Here is a 21,483-nt window from a genome sequence, read left to right as displayed (position 1 = left end):
GGCATCTCAACAATGTTTAATGTGTGTGCCATCTTCACAAGGTGATTATTTTTCAGCAGACAGCTATTTCATACTTTGCACTAGTGTCTGAGTTCTGGGAGCACACCAAAAATATCTGTATGTAACTATGGGTGCACAGAATGCTTTTGTACAACTCTACACATGAGAAAGAAGGAAAGCTTTTTGTGATTTCTACATATCCCCTTACAAAATATATTTATACAATAGAAAAGTGCATTTGTGTGAGATTTTTCACAAGGGATTTGTCTAATTTAAATTATTGAATTGCTAAAACTAAATGTAAGAGGATGAGTGAGGCCTTGATCCAGCAAAGCACTTAAACACATGCTTCACTTCTAAGCATAAATACTCCCCTTGAAGTCAAATTTGTCATATGTAAGTGATTTGGTGGATCAAAGCTTGTATAGGCATGGAAACTGACCTGTCATAAAAAGGGACTTTTCTGAGCAGGGTAAATCAACTAGGGCAGTATAAAGGTGCTTAAATTGCTGCTCTTCTCTTGAGTGCAGATTTGGAATCATGCATAACTACTAAATTATGTGAGTGTTGTGATTTCAATGTTCATTTGTGACTAGGAGGTGATGCAACTTTATTCCACTTGTGGACCCAGGCCTCCAGAGGTGCTTGGTTCTTAAGCACACATTTATTTAGAGCTTAACAAAAGGCCAAAATTAGTATTTTCTTTAATTTATTCATTTGTTTTTGTTTTGTTTTGTTTTTTTTAAAGCAGATTCTTCAGGGATCTTTGTGAAAAATATAATACCTGGCAGTGCTGCAGATCACAGTGGCATTATACAAGTCCAGGACAAAATTGTTGCTGTAAGTAAAATATTTAATTGGATCAGTTTTGGTATTTTACATATATCTGGATTTTTAAAAGACACTCTACTAAAGCTTGTTGTTCTTTCACTTCATTCACACTAAAGCACATCCAGTTTGTGAAAGGGAGGAACACTGACAAATTTATGACTGTCAACAAGAATTAGTATTTGAGCTAATAGCTCTGGTTTGCAGTGGTTGGATTATTAGTGTACGACCAAAAATGAGAGAGAATCGTAAATAGTAAAACAGGATAGATGTTTGGATTGAAGCATCTTAGAGCAGGGATCTTGATTTAGGGACTGATTTAAAGTACTGAGCATCTTCAGTGCCCGTTAAAGTTAGTGGGATTTGAAGGTGCTTGATATCTTGCAGAATTGTACATCTATAAGTATTTAACTTTGGGTTGACATCATCAAAATATTAGTAACACAGATGTTAAAAAAAATAATCCTTTTTTTTATAGGTGAAAACCTGCTGGATAAATGTCAGGGCCATGTTAACATGTAATGGCTAACTTTGCATTCGTAATTCAAGTAGGAATAACTCTAAAGATTTCTTAACATGAAAAGAGAGATCTGACTATGCTATGATCTGAACAGACTGTTATCTCTCAAAATCATCCAGGAAGCTCCATGCCCAGTACTGTGCAAGCTGGTGTCTGCACCCAGTATCTCTGCTGAAAAGCAAATGTATTTTACATTTCTGTAAATCTAGTAAATTGCTGTTTTGTATTTGGTCATGCCTGCTATCAAGGAGAAGTTTTTATTTTGTATTAAGAAGAAACTTTGAAGATGGCATTTATCTGATTATTTTGAAGTAGCTGAATGAATGGAATTCTTCTTTTGCAACCATTACAGTCTGTGAGGGCCATCAGTATAACTGTGAGAGATGAGTTGCACTGTTGGTTTACATATCTCTGCAAATGTTAGAACTCAACCATAATCTGATGTCTATAATCTGATGGTGTTTCTATACTAGGTTGATGGGATTAGTGTTCAGGATTGCTCCAACCAAGAAGTGGTGGAGGCGCTGCGTCGCACTGGCCAGGTGGTGCACCTTACCTTGCTTCGACAGAAACCTTCTCATGCTTTCTCTTCAGGAAGATCTTTAGAGAGAGGTAGTCCTTTTCCTCCCTTTGCCAATGGTTCATTTAATTTTTCTTCCAATTTATAATGACCAAAGTAAACGTATAGGGCCTGTTTCTGTGAGGTGCTGAGCAACCATAAATCTTGGGCTTAAGGGTCCTCTGCACAGAATCGGAGCCTTTGACGTAGGATGTAAGGGTGTGTGGGGGGTGGAGTTGAGAGCAAAGTTCCTGTAAACTGAACAAGGAAGCAGCTAGTGGATACTGGTTAGCATATCATGTATCCTCTGTACTACCTGGCTGACTCGAAAGTTTTTTGGATCTCCACAGAGCAGCCAAATATGCCAGCCTTATTCCTGTCTGGAGCTGTAGAGACGGAAACTAATTTGGACAGTGAGAATGAGCAGGATCAAGAGGACAAAGATAATTTTGAAAATGAAAAGAAACAAAATCTACACAAATTAGGTAGGTAAAACATCTTGCAGTGTGTTCTCTCCTGTGTATCTACTGACTTCTTGAAATTCATTTCTTCAACCTAATTTTCATAATTATGGGACAGTTTGGCTTCCTTTTCCTTGCACAATTTTAATTTTTTGCTCTTCAGTGCTTTTTTATTTAACTGAAACCAAAATCTAAGACATGAGGCAGTAAACTGTGAAGTTTTTCAGTGGTGGGAATGAAAAGGCACAGGTGCATTTCTGGTTATGCTAGAGGGAAAACAAGAGCATTTACTGACTCTGCTTATGTAGAGGAAGAGGAGTTGATGATGCCAAGGGACAGGGAAGTTGATAGAGTTGCTAAAATAATGGAGGAGAGAGGGAGGTTTAGTTGAAGAAAGATGAGTGCAGATTTTGCCATACTGAGCTTGAGGTGGTGGCAGGATATCCATGAGGGAGAAGCCAGATTGACAGTTGCAGATAGAAGACTGAACAGGGGTAGTGCCTGTCTTTATCCATTTCTTTTCAGTAAGTACTTCTGTTCTGTACAAAGGCTCATCTGTAGTCTCTGAGCTCAGGGTGCTGGAATTTAAGCAGTGTAGGCATTATTGATATTTCAGAAAGGATAATGCAGTTAATCTGGTGGATGCTGGGTTTATGAGTACTGTTGCTCTTTGGACTTCTGCAGAGTAATGACATTGGAATGGTTTTAAAGCTGGGTAAAGCTATCTGTGGTATATAATGTCCTACACCCTTAATCAAGAGTCCATGTTTGGTAGGACTCAATTTCCTTACAAAACTAAAAAGGCTCAAGACACTCACATTTATCAGCTGCATCATGCTTTTTCATAAACTTGTATCTTTTTTGCTTGCCTAAAATTTAAAAGCATTCATTTAGTTGGAAACTTTGTTCAGACTGAAACACTGTGTATAAAATTTCAGCCTGGAACAGAATTTAATGGCCAGTTGAAATTCCAAAAATGGGTGCTTATTTTGGAAATGCTGACAGGCTCTTAATTATAATGGTGCTAAAGTAAACACTACTAATTTAAACCCTGCCTCAACTCTGGAAGTGCCTTTTAAAAGTTAATGTAAAAGGTGTGTTTTATAAAACATGAACTATTTTCCTTTAGGCCCAATTGGACTAAATTTTTATTAAATTTTCCTGAAGAGGTATTAAATAGTGATGCTGGCCCACTAAACCATGTTTAAACAACTCTGTCATGATACGTGGTTCAGGAAACAGTGTGCATGGGGCCTTAAATTTTTTCCTAGCAGACTAGAGAGGCAATTCATTCTTACAGGTGCAGCTATAAATTAAGACTAGACGAGAGTGCTTGTTTGTTTTGTGTAGCAGTATATAAAACCTGAAGAGAGAAGCTAGTTGTTTAGTCAGAAAGCTGTGAATCCAGACCTGGATAGAAAACAGCATGTAACATTAGGGAGGAAAAAGCTACTGGAGAAATAAAAAAGCTATGCTGTTTGAGAAATCTTTAATCCAAAGTGAAGGACACATCGCTACATAGTGAGCCTGTGAGAAGGGGAGAAGAGAAGATCTGCAAGACAAAGAAAAAGGTCAGCGTTTGAAAGTTCCAGGGATGCAGATCTTAGCCTACACTTATAACTAAGGCTGGCATAGTTACATTGGTCAGAGGTCTGAAAAAAAACGCACCTTTGTTGGACATAGCTATGTCAACCTGCCTCTAGAGTAGGAGATGCTATGTTGACAGAAGAATGCTTCTTTTGACATAGCCTAATTTAGTTGGGAAGGTGGTGTTCCTACACCAATGGAAAAACCCCTATCTTCGGTGTAGGCTGTGTCTGTACTACAGAGTTATACCAACAGAGCTATGCTGGTAAAGTCTCTGTAGTTTAAACACCCCTCAAAAAAGGCATTGTTTTCCAGGAACCCAGTGCTAGTAAGATGGGGAAGAAAAACTACATGAAAGCAGAGAGTAAAGAGGCAAAGTTCTGAAGATATAGAATGTTACTGCTAATGCTAATGATGCCTTATGTAATATAGATAATATATAGCATGTACCACCTGATATCTGGAAGCAGTCCCATTGCTGAGAAACAGTTCAATTTCTGAGGCCTTATGCAATATAGATAATATATAGCATGTACTACAAACCATGAAAAACCAACCCAGAGAAGGGACCAAAAAATATGGGGAGGGGAGAAGGAAGGAATCTCATGGTACTGGATGGAGGCACTGGAATTAGATATTCTTGAACCAAACCTATAGATCCAAAATCTTTTAAATTTTCAGGAAGTTCTCTTTAATGGGCTGAGCCCCAGAACATCAAATATGGACATGTGAATTAGGGATTGTTTTGGGTGTGGGGGAATGATCTTAATTTTCGGTTAACTGAACACAGTAAGAGCCCGATCCTGAGAGGTGTTGAGTGAGCATTCATGGTGGTCATAGAAGTGCATATCTGACTCCACTGGGAGTTTTACATGTTAAACGCTTTTCAGGTTCAGGCCATAATTTTGTAACAGAAAAAGGGAGTTCATAGATTCATGTATTATAAAGCCAGAAGGGACCATGAGTCTGTAAGCTAACTCTGGTTAAATTAACTGTCCCTATCTGGATAATCAGGACAGAGGTGACATGTCTGGTAGATTCTGGGTGTGATCAGAGCCTGGTTTGGGACCACCTGATCCTGAATCCTGAGACAGGAGTGGGGGAATTTTCTTCTTACTGGGTGTCCATGGGGAGGTTAAACCCTATCCTAATGCATGGAGGCAGTTGACTGTAGGGGAACACATGAGGCCTCTGTTAGCAGGGCTGGCCTCAATGCTGTCCTACTCCATTATCTGAGGACAAGATTGGGAGTATTTCTCTGAGTTACTGAGTGGAGTTAAGACAGCCTTGGACTGCCTAGAGAGGCTGATTCAGGAGATCCAGTCCCTGGGTGTTAGGTATAGGTGAGGAGCTACATCCTGGAGTTGGGGTGTTTTAGACAAGAGGATGCTCCCCCAGATAGTGACAAAATGATGCCATTGCCCCAAGAGGACTGGGGCATCCTAACTAGAGGGACCAACTTGACCAGAGATCAGAGGGAGGATGAGCCCTTCAGCCAGACCTATGACCAGCTGTCAGTGGACAACAGAGAGGTAATAGACCCACATCGAGCAGAGCAGTACCCACAATTTAAGCTCCAACGTGAGCGACTATACTAGCAGGAGAGAGACCGACCGACTTATGAAATTTGATCGCAGTTCCTCGTTCCCCAGTCTCATCAGTGTAAGTTCATGTGGCTGGTTCATGCTGCCTCCATTGCAGGCCACCTCAGCATGAGGAGAATGTGGCCAGGATTCTAGGCTGCTTCTACTGGCCTGGAATTCACCAAGAGGTCGGACTTCTGTAGCTTATATCCCAAGTGGCTCCTTGGGCCTAAAGAGGGGTGACCAAAGCCCTTCTAGTCCCATCCCCATTTGAGAGAATCGGGATGGATCTGCCCAGACCCTGAGAAAAGAGTGCATCTGGTTATAAATGTATACTGGTCAGACCTGATTATGCCACCTGATATCTGGAAGCAGTCCCATGGCACTGCCCCAGTGCAAAGACTATTGCAGCAGAACTTTGCCCACATCAGTGTGCCTAAAGAAATCCTAACCAACTGAGGCACTAATTTTGTGTCCCATCTGTTGCAGGAGGCTTGTGAACTATTAAAAATAAAGACCCTACAAACGTGCATCAATCGCCTGCAGACCAATGGTTTGGTCAAATGGTTCAGACCTGAAAAGGATGTTTATTACTGCATTCCCTACACACTGAGATCAACTAATCTTCCTCCTTTTTATTTGATAGTTGGGAGGTACCCCAGTCATTTACTAGATTTTTCCTGTTTGAACTCTTTTATATGAGAGACTACCTGTGGTATCTTAGACTTTGTCCATGAGATGTGAGAATTGCTGGCTCCTAGAACAGAGAATGTTGTACAGAACATACTAAAGCTCTAGAAGAGGCTTGAAATTCTGGGGGCCTTCACCAAAGAGAATCTCTTTAAGTGCTCAACTTGGCCCATAGTGAGCCTTTAACACAGGAATGCTGTTACACGGTGCTGGTGCAAGGCACCTAATTAGCCCCTGCTCAGCCAGCCCCAATTAAGGGAAATAGATTGGGTCTGGGGAGAAGTCTGGTGCCTGGCCCTTAGAACTGGTTGCACCTGTGGGCCTGAGGCTTCAAGGGCTATAAAGGCTGGCTGGCAGCCAGAAGACAAGATGGCCAGAAGGTCAGTCTCCAGGCTGAGGGCAGACTCTGGGTAAGAGAGGAGATTGTCAGGCCTGCAAGCTCTGTAAATAGTATCACTGGTGGTGGGAGAACTTGTATAAAGAAAGGCACGAGTGCTGTAGAAAGAGAAGCCGCTCTGTGCTTTACTGGGGCAGCAGAGGGCCCCAGGAAGAGAGGTGGGCAGAGGACCTTGTTACAGACGCGTATATGTGTATTTAAACCTGGGTAGTTCTGCTCTGTAGCACAATGTCCAAACTGTTTACTAAGTGTTAAGGTCCGTATTAAGTATTACATCAAGTGGAACCTGTTAATTATGAAATCAGACAAGAGGAAGACAATGCAGATACCAAAGTAACCTCCTGAAGGCCTGGAAGGGCTTGTTTATCACTTATCCGTCTGAGCCAGAATTGGGACCCCAAACGTCCACATTTCTGGACCCTGACTCAATACAGATTAGGGGAAAACTTCCATCCAGAGTAAAGGGTCCAAGTGAGAAACCTTACGAATGCCTTCCTGATGGGGTTTCCACCCCAGCCAGGATGAACTCACTTTGTCAACATCATGTCCAGATAGAGTGGGGGCAATGCACCTGGGAGAATTCCCTACTGCGTCCCAAAAAAAAGTGGGATGCAGTGAAACAGGAGCTCTGCACCAGGTTAGAGCGAGAGGTCACTGAAGAATCCCACAGTGACTGATGACACCCAGTTGTGCTGGTCCCTAAACTGGATGGCATGACCCAGTTTCTGTACAGATTTTTAGAAAAGTTAATGTGATCTCCAAATTCAACACACATCCTACGTCCCGGGTGGATGAACCACTAATCCAGATGAGTGAGACTCAATATAGTACAACATTAGATTTTAGCAAGGGATACTAGAAGATCCGGCTCATACCAGGATCATGTGAGAAAACTGCCTTTGCTGCTCTGGTTTATAATTATTAAGGACTATGCCCTTTGGCCTCCATGGTGCCTTAGTGACATTTCAATGGCTCCAGTGACCCAAGTTCTCTGATCTCCTGGTTCATATGCTGTTTATTTACAAGATGTGGTCATCTATGGCTGAGACTGGGAGGCCCACCTGCAACTGGTTGCCATTGTCCTCCAGTCCCTGTGGGAAGCCAGCCTAACCACAAACCCAGCAACGTGTAAAATTGGAAGGATGACATCTAACTGGTATATCCTGTGGGGAAAGGTCAGGTCCAATCCTTGTGGACAAAGTTCAGGCCTTAAAAGCCTACCCAAAAACTTGACCACAAAAAACAGGTCTGGAGATGCTTAGGGCTCGCAGGTTATTACTGCTGGTCTGTGCTAGGGTTTTCCATGATAACGACATCCCTCATGGACCTGTTTAAGGACAGTTGTCCCTGGAAAATTTTGATAGCCTGATGTCTGCAAAAAAGCATTCAAAAAATGGAAAGGTCACTTGTGTAAAGAGCCTGTCCAGTTCACCCCAAACAGAAAACACCCCGCTCTGTTTTCGAAAGAACTTATTTTGCAGACCAGTGTGTCGGAAGTAGGCCTGGGGGCAATCATATCCCAAGAAGTAAATGGAGAGAAACATTCCATGCTATTTTTTAGCCACAAGCTATTCCCTCAGGATAGAAAAAGAAACCCTGGTGGTGAAATGGGCTGTGGATTCTCTCTGGGAAACCCATTGAAGCTGGACACCGATTGTGCCCCTTTGAGGTGGTTAATTGCAGAGAAAGACACGAATCCCTGCCTTATGCACTGATGCCTGTCTCTCTAGTCATATGCCTTTCAATTACAGCATAGAGCTGGAAAGGCTCACCAGAAGGTGTGTTTTGGTTTTTTTCCTAAGGGACAGAGGGCATAGACAGCTGGCCTGGTTCCTCGGATGCCATCTTGAAGGGGAGGGTGTGTGATGGGGTATACAAACCACACATTGGGCAACATTATAGGGTTAATGAGCTAATGTGGGTTCAGGTGGCTCCATCCCACCACACCTGTGAGAGATGTCAGACATGGAGGGACGAGCTCAAAATGGGGAAGCCCAGCTCAGTTGAGGGTAGACAGGAGGTTCTTGGATGGCTACAGCCTGGTAGTCCCACCCTGAAGGATGGAAGGGCCTGCTTCACCTTCTGAGAGCACTATTCCTCTGTATTTGCCTGCCAACTTAAGTTGGGGGCTACAACTTGACAAGAGCTCCTGAAGAAAGAGAGCTTTACCACAGTTATGGAATAGTTCATTGGTGTTAATTCTCTTTGTTCATTGACAACCCTGGAAATGGCAAACTAGCTGGGGCTCTGCCAGAGGGCTGAGCCTCTTATGACTGGAATTGGAGTAGAAAAATACCTGGATGGAGCGGAGCAGAGCAGAGGCGCAGGTGAGCGCTGGGGCCCAGCCTAGAGGGTGGACTGGAGTAGGAACTCATACACTCCTTGGTATTCCTCTGAGTTGGAAGGATTGTCTGGATGTCCATGCAAATTGGCAAGGGTAGGCATTTGTTTGCAAGATGCATGATAGTAAGTGAATATGTTTGTGTTTGTGGAATTATGGTTCATGCTTGAAGCAGCTGGGAGGTAAACATGGTGATCAGTCTATACCTGATAATGAAGCAAAGTGGGGCTGAAGAAGAGCATCTATTGACAGAAACCTACATTTAATAGTTAAAGAGAACAATACTTATCCCATATTTTGATGAATCTATAGAAGCCTATCTCTAAAGAATCTATTGCAGGCTTAATTCTTGATATAGTTCAATAAAGAAACAATGATCTGACTAAATCTGACCTGAAATCTTTCTGTGCTGGCATCTCTTGAGTCTGAGGTCAAATATATATGTACAATGAAGACTTCAAACTGGAATCTGAGCTGCTTGGTTCTATACAGAGAAATTCTGGTTAGGCAGTTGAGGTAAACTTGGCTATCTGATGTGACAGAAAGTGGTTGGTAGGGATCTAAAGCTACGTGGGGCTCAACACTGGGAGGGAAAAATAATTAGCATGGAGACCTGATTTCTTGAGGGTGTTGCATTGTAATGCAAATAACTCCGAGCCTTTGTTTTTAACTGTTGCTGTTTGATTCTTCCATTGTTACTGAAATAATTGAATAGCTTACAATTCCAAGTAATAAAGCGATGTAATGAGGATTGTGTTTCAAGTCTGATTTGTTAGTTCTGTCCTCTAATATTGAAAAGTGAAGGGGAAATTTTCAAAGGCACCCAGTTCCTCTTGACTTTTGATGGAAGTTAGGCTTCCAACTCCTAAGTATTTTGTCTAACGGTTTAACAAAACATTCAACATTCGAAATAACATGCACGCACTTAAGTCTGAAAAGAGCTGCTGTTGTGATTTGTATTCCGATTCCGGTCAGATGACATGTTAGTGATACCAGTGTTCTGTTGTTTGTCCAGACTTGTGACAATATTACGGCCATTTAAAAAGTTTTCAGTAAATTCATTCTCCAGTTGCTGCTGCTAGTTGAAATTTTGCTTTAGAGTTAGACTCTTACCAGCTCAACATTACTTAGGCTAGGAACTTTATATGAGTACTGAGCTTCTGGGTGAGGTCAAATGCAGGGCAGCCAGTCATTTTATGCTGTCTAGCCCTGTCAAATTGTCTTACATGACTATAATACTGCCTTGGTTGCATAAGTAAGAAAGCTGGAAAGATGTAAATGTCAAGATAGCCAGATTCCCATGGAAGACTGGTTTAGAACTGAAGCTTATATTAAAGCTCATGTTACTCACTGGCCTAATTAAACCAGACAAGCCTTTATACCTGCCAAATATATAAATAAAGTCTGCCGCTGCATTGTGCTGATGCAGTCTCTTGATAACGGCAATGTCTTGTCAGGTGTTTACTTCTCAAAAGGGGTTGGTGTGGGAAGAGGGGTAGCACTGCTCTGTAGTGGTGAATGTTTAAACAGCAACAAATTATAAAGCCATGTGAAATTTGCTTTGCACCTTAAAAGAGTGATTTATTTACGGTATTAAACGGTACAGAACTCACATCTCATCAATGCAACCATCACCTTTTATGCTTCTCAACTGAATAAATTTCACTTCAGCAGTAGCTGACATTTGCATTGTTTTCTTGCAAAAGTCTATTCTGATTTGCACTGCTTGATAGACCCAAATTAATGAATGTTTTTGTTCTTCTGATCATTCCTCATAATCTTTTATTTAAGCTGCATCTTTACTGAAGTAAATGTACTTGGCAGGGTTTAGTAAATTTAACATTCACTTTTATATTTTAGGAAGAGACTCAGACTCTCCAGAAAAGGAATTGAAATCCAAGTGGGGAAAACTACTGGGACCTGATTATGAAGTCATGGTATGTTATCGTTTAATAAAGTACACTCGTTTATGTTTCTTTAAATTGCAACGCTGTGAGCTTAACTTTACAAGCTGCTCAGGGGTTGGAACAGATCAGTAGAGTAGCATTTTTTGTTTTCCCTGAACATTCAAGGATGAAATATAGGGATGTTATAATTAACACATTTTTGTTCTGTTTATGTCTGTACTATTGCATAACTGTGAGTAATGTTTTGGTTGTTTTTTTAAATCAACCTCATTTTTAAATTTGTAATATATCAGCCACTTAAAATATTTGGCATTTTTATGATTGTTTTTATGATCTATTTGTTTTATTGTACACTTAGAAAAGGCTCAGGATATGAGTCGTATGTTTCATAATGAATCTTACATTTTTATTAGAAGAATGATTATCAAATGTATTTGGGAGAAAAGGAAGGTAAGGGTAACTTTGTGGTGCTAACTGTCCTTTAGATTTTTCTTCACCTCTTATTAGAGAATTGTCAAGGAAGAGATGGATTACATTTCTAAATACGAATCATCACGGGGGAATGACCAGGGTTTTTTTGTATTCATTACTGCTTTTTAAGACTGAGTGAGTGCGTTTTTAAATAAAACATTCAAGCCAACATCCTTTTCTGATGACCTTAAAAAAACTGTTTATCTTTGCAATACATGTCCACTTGATTCAGAGACTCTTATTTTTACTGTTTGGCAGAACTATCACTCCAAATGTCTTGCTGGAAGATTTAAAGTAGCATTAAGAGGTGTCTGGAGGAGCTCCCTTTTCTGCAACCCATTAGTGCTCCGTTAAGAACTTTGAAGTCCATATAAGACTGTGTTTTGATTCAATAAATCTAGTTACCCACGCCAACTGCTAGATATCCCTATCCGTGCACTGCCAGAGCCTGACATTACTTTCTTTAGCACCATCCCATTTTCCAATATATGTATGGGAAGTAAAGCTGGTTCATGAAGCTCAGTAGGCCAAATTTTCCTTTCATTGTAGCAAATGTGGTTGTGATAGTGAAAATGTCAAAATTTGGCCCATCTGAATAATAAAAGGTCATGGTTGACCAGCACCTTTTTCAAAGTCTTTGTTTTCTTCCTTTGCATATGCCTCTCTTCCATTTTGCAAAATCTCGCTTTACCATGATGCACAGTTTGATTTGAGCCTGATAATGCAAACCCTCACATAGTCCTTACAGTCACACACAGCTCCATTTAAATCTATAGGACTACTAAGAGTTTGAAGGATTGAGCCCTTTCTGATCACTTTATCAGCCACCAAGTCTTTCTGAGGTGAGGAGCTGGTTACTGAGTGTGGCATTTAGATCCAGTCTGGCTATGTGATTTTGATAGCTTGTGGTGATAACCCTAAGGCACCAAACTGGACCAAGACATGCATTAAAAATTAAAAAGCATAATTTTCTTGTCCCCTTATTTTACTGTGGGCTGTTCTTATAATCAGTCCTCTATTATAATTCGGCGCTCTATTAAAGTTTATACTAGTAGTATTTAATTGTCATGGTGTACAATTTTTAGGTGGTTCGTGTGGACATGCCAATTACAGATGATGCTGAGCTCCAGAAATACTCAAAGGTTTGGAATCTTATTTCATTTTCTCTTTTTTTGAGATGGGCATGAACCAAAACCCTAGAGATGAATACTTCTGAAATATGAGGGAGTTCCAGTGTTGGCTCTAGCCAGGGCCGGCTCCAGGCACTAACTAAAGAAGCAGGTGCTTGGGGTGGTCCTCCGGCCGCTTATTGGGGCAGCACGTTCGGGTCTTCAGCGGCAATTTGGCGGCGGGTCCCTCTTGGAGTGAAAGACTTGCCTCCGAATTGCCACCGAAGAGTGGAGTGGCACGATCGCGCTGCTGCTTTTTTTTTTTTTTTTTTTTTCCCGCTTGGGATGGTAGAAAAGCTGGAGCCGGCCCTGGCTCTAGCTCATCTCTTGGAGAAATACTGCCTGCCAATGCTGCTTATGTGTACTGGGTCTGAATTCCTTCACACGCCTTTTCTGAAAGAAGAAAAGCCCAAACCCAAAAACCCCCACATAGGAAAACAGGCCATGCAGAGTGTCCTAAATCTCCTCAGACTCTGTCGGGCAAGTGGGGAGCATGACTTTCAAGAATATAGGGCCCCTCACTTCTAAATCTGGGGGCTGCTGGCTTCAGTGCTTTAGCTGATGCCAGCTATTGAGATAGGAGTTGGACAGAAGCAAGAGTGGCACCTTAAATAATACCGGAAACCACTGCAGACTATGAGGCAGTGTGTCACACTGACTACAAGAAACTTTTTGCTAGGTAAGGTCCTAATGCCGTAAGGGATTTGCAAGTATGGACTCTTAGTACTGTACGGAGTCACATTGACTGCAGTATCAGAGCCTAAATGGGCATCTGTCCAGAAGCAGCTGGGTACCAGCAAGACCACCAAGTTATGAACTTGAGTGATAGAAGGCAGGCAAAGTTCCTAAATCAAGGAAACAGATATTATCTCTGCTATCTTCTTTGTTTCTTCACAGCCTGCTAGCTTGTCTGGATTGAGCGTCAGCTAGTCTGCTCAGAAAGTTTTCCGAATGGTTGCAGATATTTGCTATGTGGAGTTTTACTAGAGAGGAATACAGTATTAAGGTTGTCCCTAGGGAAATGGCCAGCAGAAAATCAATGAAATTCCTTGTGGAAATATGGATACAAGTGATAGCAACTATTTGAAAAAGATGCTTCAGGGAGATGTTCCCTGCCCCAAAGACTGATACAAATATCAAGAAATGAGATGACTGTATGGTTAGGTTTTATTGATTTCCTCTAAAATAGTGATTATGATCCTGTAACAGATGTGGCAATTTCCTGCAATACTCTTGAAGGACTTTGTTAAGTTTGTGGACTGGGATTGTATGTCATCTCTTTAGGGAGAGAGATGTGACTGACATAAAACCTGGAAGTTCAAAAGTCTGACATATTTTCAGAAGTCAAGTATGGACTTTTGGGCCAATAAGTGTTACATGGATTTCCTGGGGAATACCTCAGGAGAGGTTAATGCAAATTCTCCAACTCTGGTAATGCAAAAACCTAGAGTTATGAAGCTATGCTCTGAGGCAAGGGTCTTGTCTGCTGATTACCTGCTACGGAGTGCCAAGATCAAAGGGCCAAGCTGTATAAAGAAATAGAAGATCCTACACAGCCTGAGTTTTGGTTCTGGATTCAAGACTGATATGAACTTGTACTGGGGGAAACCCAGTGGTTGGTTTTGAAGGACTAAACCATATCAGAGCTCTAGGCTGAAGTTGGGTGACCTCTCATAATTTTTTTAGCATATATGTAAGAACTTTTATTGTTTTTAATGTTTTTCTCTGTAATGCCTTTACTTTTATGAATAAATGTGATCGCTTAGAAGTTGTATGGTGACGTAGAACTTTGGGCAGTAAACTGTTTGTAGCCCTCGCAGAGAAAGCAAAGCACAGATGCTAGCTTGCTGGGCATATCACAGTGGAAGGCAAGGAGTTGCATAGCCTTAAAAATCCCTGATCGAGAGGGAGTGGGACATGGGTCTCTGTCTAGGAGAGGTGATGACTGGGAGCTGTAAGCCTAAAGAGAGTGCCCTTGATTAACCATGGAGGGGGAATACAGGTGCCTTTACCCTGAGGCTGTCACAAGTAAGATCTTCCTCTTTTGGACATGCCTTTAGTGGAGAGTAACTCAAGTTTTACACAGAGGATAGACATCAGGTGCTTTTTTTTAGGGGTGGTCTTATACATCCACCTCTCTTCTGTTTTTTGTTTTTTTCCAGTTTATCACTGTAGTGATATTTTTGAGAAGATAGGGATGTACGTTTTTCCGAAAGACGGACTGTGCAAGGAAAAAACAGCAATCAAATTGAATAGAAAAGTTAGCAAAATTTGTGTGATGCAACACTAGTTATGTCAGAGTTAGGATTTAAATATGCTAATGTGCAGCTAGTTTAATTTGAATTGGTCAGTTATTGAAAGTTGAATGCATTTGTTACATGTTTGTAAACATAGGCACTGCTTATTTTTTTGCAGCTATTGCCTCTCCACACTTTGAGATTAGGAGTTGAACTCGATACATTTGATGGACATCACTACATATCTTCAATTGCTCCAGATGGTCCAATTGCTATGCTTGGCCTACTGCAACTGGAGGATGAACTTCTAGAGGTAAAGTCCACAGAACTAGAAATAAAGTGTTTGTTCTTTCTGCAGAACTCTTTAAAAATATGCTTTTATGGCATTTTAGGCTGGCTAATGCATGTGCACAGTAGTATCTTTTAAACAGTCAATGAGTAGGAGGAGCATGGGGTTAGGAGTCAGAAAAGCTGGGTTCTGTACTATTCTGGCTCTGCCACAGGCTTTTTGTAAGATTAGGGACAAGTCTTATCTTAGTTTAAGACTCTCTGCCATCCAGAAGTTAGTTTGTTTATTACTGATGTAGTACCTACGGGCCTAATTGGTAAATGGGAAAATAATGCTACCGTACCTTTCCAAGGGTCTTGTCAGGTTTATGTAATTATTTGTGAAGTGCTCAGATACTAGGGGAGATGAGTGCAATGATGATGTTTGTATTAGGCATACTTTTTATCTATTGTACCTGAATTAAAAGTCTTTGGCCTTGTCCACGCTAAAGGGAAAAGTCAATCTAAGCTACACAATTTGAGTTACATGAATAGCATAACTCAAATCGACGTAGCTTAGATCTACTTACCATGGGGTCCACATTATGCAACATCGATGGGAGACGCTCTCCCGTCGACTTCCCTTGCTCTTCTCTAGCAGGTGGAGTACAGAAGTCGACGGGAGAGCGATTGGCGGTTGATTTAGTGGGTCTTCACTAGACCCACTAAATCGACCGCCGATCCATCGATCGCCGCAGGATTGATCCTCTGATAAAAGCCCTTTGAATACTTAACTTTTGCATTTCTGTGGTTGGTAACCTCTCTGAGTATTAACCACCCTCAAAAACCCCACAAGCAGCCAGTCACATTGTAGTGATGGTTTTTGTTATTCCTTTCACTCTCTGGAACTTGGATATTGAATTCAAAGACAAAACTTGTGTGTATGAGCAAGCAGAGTGTGTTAATGATTAATCTGCACAGAGGAGGTATTGGAGTGTGGCTTGTGCTGTTTTGGTGTGATCAGACCAGAATGAGGACCTGTTTACTTTGGAGAAATACATATAAATATTTTAATGGCAGGATATCAAGGATAAAACAGTAATTTTTTTCAATTGATTTTTTTTGCTGTTTCTTTATTAAGACATGAAAAAATTAACTATGTAGGGTGGGGACGTGTAGGGGTGAGAGTAATAGACTTCTTAAATTAAGCTTTACTGGACATTTTGAATCTGAACCTCCTCCTAGTGGCAGCAAAGAACAAAGTCCCACTGGCTTCAATGAGAAAAGGATCAGGGTCTTTGCTAGATTAGTTCATATTTGGTCCAGGGCTCAGGTGGCCTGGGCTCTGATCATTATTAACCCTTTAGCACCAAAAATGCCTACTTTTCTATCACTGAGAACTAATGCATGTTCTTGTATTATTGCTTAACAGAGGAAATCTGGATTGCTACATGACAGGGTTAATGGAATGTTGAAAGTGTTATTTAAATATCTTGGCCATTAAACAAAAATTTGAATACTAAAAGCAAAAAAACCCCTGCACTCTGGAAAAATGTTTTTGTATAAATAATAAAGAAAAAATGTTTCAATTTATACAAGTCCACAAGTATGACCAGCGCTAGTGAATTTTATAATTTTTAACACCACCCCCCGCCCCCAGCTTAAAAAACAACTGAAACAAAACTGTGCTCTAGGGCAAAAACTATATATGCCAAGTTTCAGCCTAGAGCATGTTTTTACAGCCAAGCTATAAATTCTCTTAAATAGGGGCTTGTAATGGAAATTATGACAGTCCCTTAACTAAAGCGAACAGCATTACACAGGTGCTGATATAACAACTGGAAATAGTTTGGATTAATAATTAATGAGGGAGATACATTTAAAAATGTATAGCAAGTTTAAACATTTATAAAGATCTATTTGATAGAAATCATAGTACTTACAAAAAATTCCTGTTTTCACTGATTTTCTTGTGTTGTTTTCATGGTGTCCGTTGCCTCCTTGTCACTCTCCCAATCTGTTTTGTTCTAAAACCTCCATTACTGTCATTCAGTGAAATGGCTAGTATGGAGTGATCAGTGGATGGGGCATCTGGCACCCTTCCTGCTTAGAGATTGATCTCCAGCAGCTATAAGAGAGCAGCGAGGGAGTCCCCAAGTCTGCTGGTGGACATCGAGTAGCCCTTGTCCATCAATCACAGAACACTGAGAGATGATAATTTCCCACCACACTAGCACTCCAAATGCATTTTAAAACAACAACAACTTAGCACTGATATTTTTGTTTAAATAATTAATTAACGGTTTAGCCTAATAGCTCAGCAGTCACGGCAATGCTGGATTACAGTTTCTAGAGCTCGTTGAAAACATCTGCCATTTTAGAGGGCAGGAAAACAAGAATTCCCGTTCACAACAAACATCAAGGTTTCAACTTGTTTTCGTTCCACATCAGAATGAAACTGCAAGGCCTTTCTCATGAGTTTTTGCCAAACAGCGCCATAGAGTTAGGTGATGCCTATGCTTATGGCAGCATGTAAAGTACAGGCATTACACATGTAGCTCCATACAGCAGGGGAAGGCAATGGGGAAAGGCTCTAGAAGCAGGATGCTACTTTGCTAAAAATGACAGTGCAGATGTGGGAGGCACTGCTTAGGCATGTAAAGAGCCAAGTAGGGTATATACCCTGGAGGTTCAGGCATGCAGAGCCCACTATTCGCCTAAGCAGTGCCTCCTGTCTACATTGCTACTTACTGCACTGCCTACTGCTACGCTGTGCTGGTTGGTCTTGCAGCATCTGTACTCTACATGCTGCTGTAATGTAGACATAACTCCAGGGTCTGTGTGTGTCTGTCTCTTTCCTGTTGAAATTGTCCTGCTTCATATAAATAATTGTTAGGCCAAGATAAAGACATTAACTCCATTGCCTCATAGTTAGGACATGCACCTGGGTTAGGGGAGCCTCAGATTAAAGTCCCTGCTCTGAATCAGGCGGAGTAGGGACTTGATTGTGGGTCTTCCATGTCCCAGCTGAGTGCCTTTGTCACTGGGCCATTGGCTATTCTGAGACATGTCTCTCTGTCTCTCTCTTGAGCTGAGAAACCTTTGTGATGAAAGTTTTGTTGAAACAGAGATGCGTCTGTGACCAGCTTGTTTCATAAATCAGCATTTCCCAATAAAAAATATTTTGTGGGAAAATTCCTGACAAGCTCTGCTGACTGTATAACTCTAGATCAGCAGTTCTCAAACTGGGTCGGGACCCCAAAATGGGTTATGACCCTGTTTTTAATGGGATCAGCAGGGCTGGCGGTAGACTTGCCAAGGCCAAAGCTGAAGCCTGAGTCCAACCACCGGAGGCCGAAGTCAGAGGGCTTCAGTCCTGGGTGGCAGGGCTCAGGTTACAGGCACTCTGCCTGGGTCTGAAGCCCTGGAGCTTTAGCTTTGGCTTTGCCCCTCTCCACCCCCACCCCCACCCCCACCGCAGTTGGGGCGGCGGGACTCGAGTGGGCTCAAGCTTTGGTCCTTGCTGCTGGGGTCATGTCGTAATTTTTGTTGTCAAAAGGGGGTCGTGGTGCAGTGAAGTTTGAGAAACCCTGCTCTAGATTATCTCCTCAATTGTGTTACAAAGTTGAGAGGAAAATGGTAGGTTCTTAAACAGCATAACCCATATTTAAACTACATAAACACAAAGCAAAGGAGGAAGAATTGAGCTTATCTAAGGAAAAGTGATGACTCTGGAAGATAGATATATGATATGGTATGGGGCATGTAATCTTAACCAGACCAACCTAGATCACATCCACAGGGATGGAGATACAGGAAATGACATTGGGCAGATCTTGACTTCAGTAGACATATGCACTACTTGGTAGGTGTAGAATCAGGGTGTTTTGTCAGGCCATTGACACTTGGTGAAATTCTGCATTCTTTGTATATGTAATATTTTTACAGTGCAACCAAGTGTAAAACCTAGATACCTTCTTTATGTGTGGACACTACGAACTGTTAAGTTGAGAGGGGGTGGAAAACTCTTCATATTTAGGTTTCTTAAAATAGGAGGGGGGGAGAATATTATTGCAGTAAGCCACTTTGAAGGGAATATTTCACATAATCACCATCTGTAAAAATCATTAGCGATTGCCTTGCGATATTCTGTTATCACTGAGCAGTTTAAGTTTATGAGATGATAAGGCTTAACTTGTCAGACTTTCTGCTGAATTGCTTATTGTAATTGCTTTTTCTTTTTATTGTGTAAAGCATTTGTGTATATTCTCTCAAGGATCTAGCTCATCTCATCCATTTGACTATTTCTTTAAAGCCTGCAACAGTTGTTGAAGTTTAGACTTGGTGCATTTGATTTAGAACTGCTCAAAATCTTCCGAATTTTGAATTTTTGGTGAAATATTTCCTCAAACTCAACTTTTTTATGCCAACACACCAATTGCCTCCCCAGGATGTTTTGGGATTTCCAACCAGCTCTACTTTGGCTTCATCATTGATCCTAACTGGTATCCTTGTTGGCAGACTTGGCAGAGAAACCATGGATTGACTGGGACATGGAGAATGAATAACACTCTCAACCTGGCCCATGTAGAACGTAATTCAGGCACATGGGTGGGTCAGTGGGCAGAAGTTTGCATTGCCAGTGGGATGCCTGTTGATGAAAAGAGCACTTCAGTCATGTGGGCTGTCAAGCCAGCAGTTTATACAGGCACTGAAAAGTGCTTAATAAATAAAACGTTCTGACATTAGGACTAATTTCTAAAAGCACTTTAAACTAGAGTCAAGTACTGCTGAAATCAGTTTTCCTGTCTGTGCATTTGGGGAGGCTGTGAATAACTTACGTGGCAGGAACTCAGAAAGAATGACTACCGTAGTGAAGGGATTAAGACCAAAATGCCTGCTGTAGGAGGTGTTGGGACTAGAAACACAGAGGGCAGGAAATGGATGAAGGGAAGCTGAATAAAACAGAAGACATGGATCACCACTATGTAATAACAATAAAGTCACTAGAATCCGGAGGTGGAATAACAGTCTTACAGTAATTTATGCATATTTTAGGGGTTACATTAACTAAACCACTCAAGCTTCACTAGAATCCCTCAGTGAAATTAGACCTTTATATACAGTTGGGGAGGACAATTATTGCATATAGTGTAATGGTTTAAAGTAAACGAGAGAATATTTTTATTGCAGAACCTGATCAATATCCTTTTAAATATCTGAATGGTGATGCATGTTTTCTCTTTTCTGCCTAGGTAAATGGAGTTCAGCTTTATGGAAAATCCCGCCGTGAGGCAGTTTCTTTTCTGAAAGAAGTGCCGCCCCCGTTCACTCTGGTTTGTTGTCGGCGCCTGTTCGACGATGGTGGCGAATCCTTTGTGGATGAGCTCAGCACCATTGAGGTTTCGTCTCCAGAGCCAAAGGTAGCGGTAAGAGATTGTGTAGCTCAGCTGAACAGAAGTTCACTAACTTTCTAAAGACAGTGTTTTGGCTTTCCTCTTGTTTGCTTCAACCAATTTCAGCTCTTTAAAACAAAAGTGTCTGAAATCCATTTGCGTGGATATGTACATCAGCTCTTTGTACCCAACTCTCTTGCAAAATAGTCTTTACGTATCATCACTATTTCACATGGAAATGCAAAGCAGGTTAAAAAACATGAGAAACCAGCTCAGTAAGAGGGATTTACTTTGTACTTATGTAGAGTCATCACTTCTAATCTTTAACAAAAGCTCATTGTATTATTTCCTGAGGGTTATCCATGTGCTTCATGCTGTTGGAAACATGAAAGGTAACATCTGGTTCCTGTCCAGTGGTGTTTCCAATCTCAGTAAGATAAACCACACAGCTCTGATATCATAGTACAACCAGATGATAGGATTCAGCACTGATTGTTCGATTTGTCAGAAGTTGTTGATTTGTTCAAATTGCTTTGCTATGTCTGATGTCCTATGTGGTTTTTCAAACATCTTTCAGAGTCCTTTTCTTCTTCCTTGGATTAATCCCATCAAATGGTGTCCACTCTGTGAGTTCTCTCCCTCCAAAGTGTTCTGTTCAGTGCTATATGCTTAGGGCCCTATCAAATTCACGGTTGTTAAAAATGCGTCATGAACTGGGAAATCTGGTCTCCCCCGTGAAATCTGGTCTTGTGTACTTTTATCCTATACTATACAGTTTTCATGGGGAAGACCAGCATATCTCAAACTGAGGGCCCCAGCCCAAAAGGGAGTTTGCAGGAGGATCACAAGGCTATTGTAAGGGGGTCACAGTATTGCCACCTTTACTTCTGCGTTGCCTTCAGAGCTGGGCAGTTGGAGATTGGTGGATGTCGGCCACCCAGCTCTGAAGGCAGTGCCATAGGCAGTAACAGCACAGAAGTAAAGGTGTCAATACCATATCATGCCACCCTTATTTCTGCACTGCTGCTGGCAGTGGTGCGGCCTTCGGAGCTGGGGTCCCAGCCAGCAGC

At 41.4% G+C, this 21,483-nt stretch overlaps 1 protein-coding gene across 10 annotated transcripts in view; it reads left to right on the top strand.

The window, feature by feature from the left end:
- Positions 1-21,483, top strand: part of PATJ (PATJ crumbs cell polarity complex component) — a 215,053-nt gene that overhangs the window by 27,344 nt on the left and 166,226 nt on the right. For 8 of the 10 annotated variants that reach the window (XM_050961963.1, XM_050961966.1, XM_050961960.1 and 5 more), the window contains exons 10-16: positions 749-840; positions 1,822-1,960; positions 2,258-2,392; positions 10,827-10,903; positions 12,430-12,486; positions 14,929-15,063; positions 20,273-20,440. In XM_050961963.1, coding sequence (XP_050817920.1) covers positions 749-840; positions 1,822-1,960; positions 2,258-2,392; positions 10,827-10,903; positions 12,430-12,486; positions 14,929-15,063; positions 20,273-20,440 — 803 coding nt within the window. The remainder of the gene's footprint in view (positions 1-748; positions 841-1,821; positions 1,961-2,257; positions 2,393-10,826; positions 10,904-12,429; positions 12,487-14,928; positions 15,064-20,272; positions 20,441-21,483) is intronic. The other 2 variants (XM_050961967.1, XM_050961959.1) reach the window with 1 other exon arrangement.

Source organism: Gopherus flavomarginatus, chromosome 7 (assembly GCF_025201925.1).
Source record: "Gopherus flavomarginatus isolate rGopFla2 chromosome 7, rGopFla2.mat.asm, whole genome shotgun sequence".
NCBI lineage: Eukaryota > Metazoa > Chordata > Testudines > Testudinidae > Gopherus > Gopherus flavomarginatus.
Note: the sequence above shows the minus strand (reverse complement) of the source record. Positions and strands in the feature narration are given on the sequence as shown.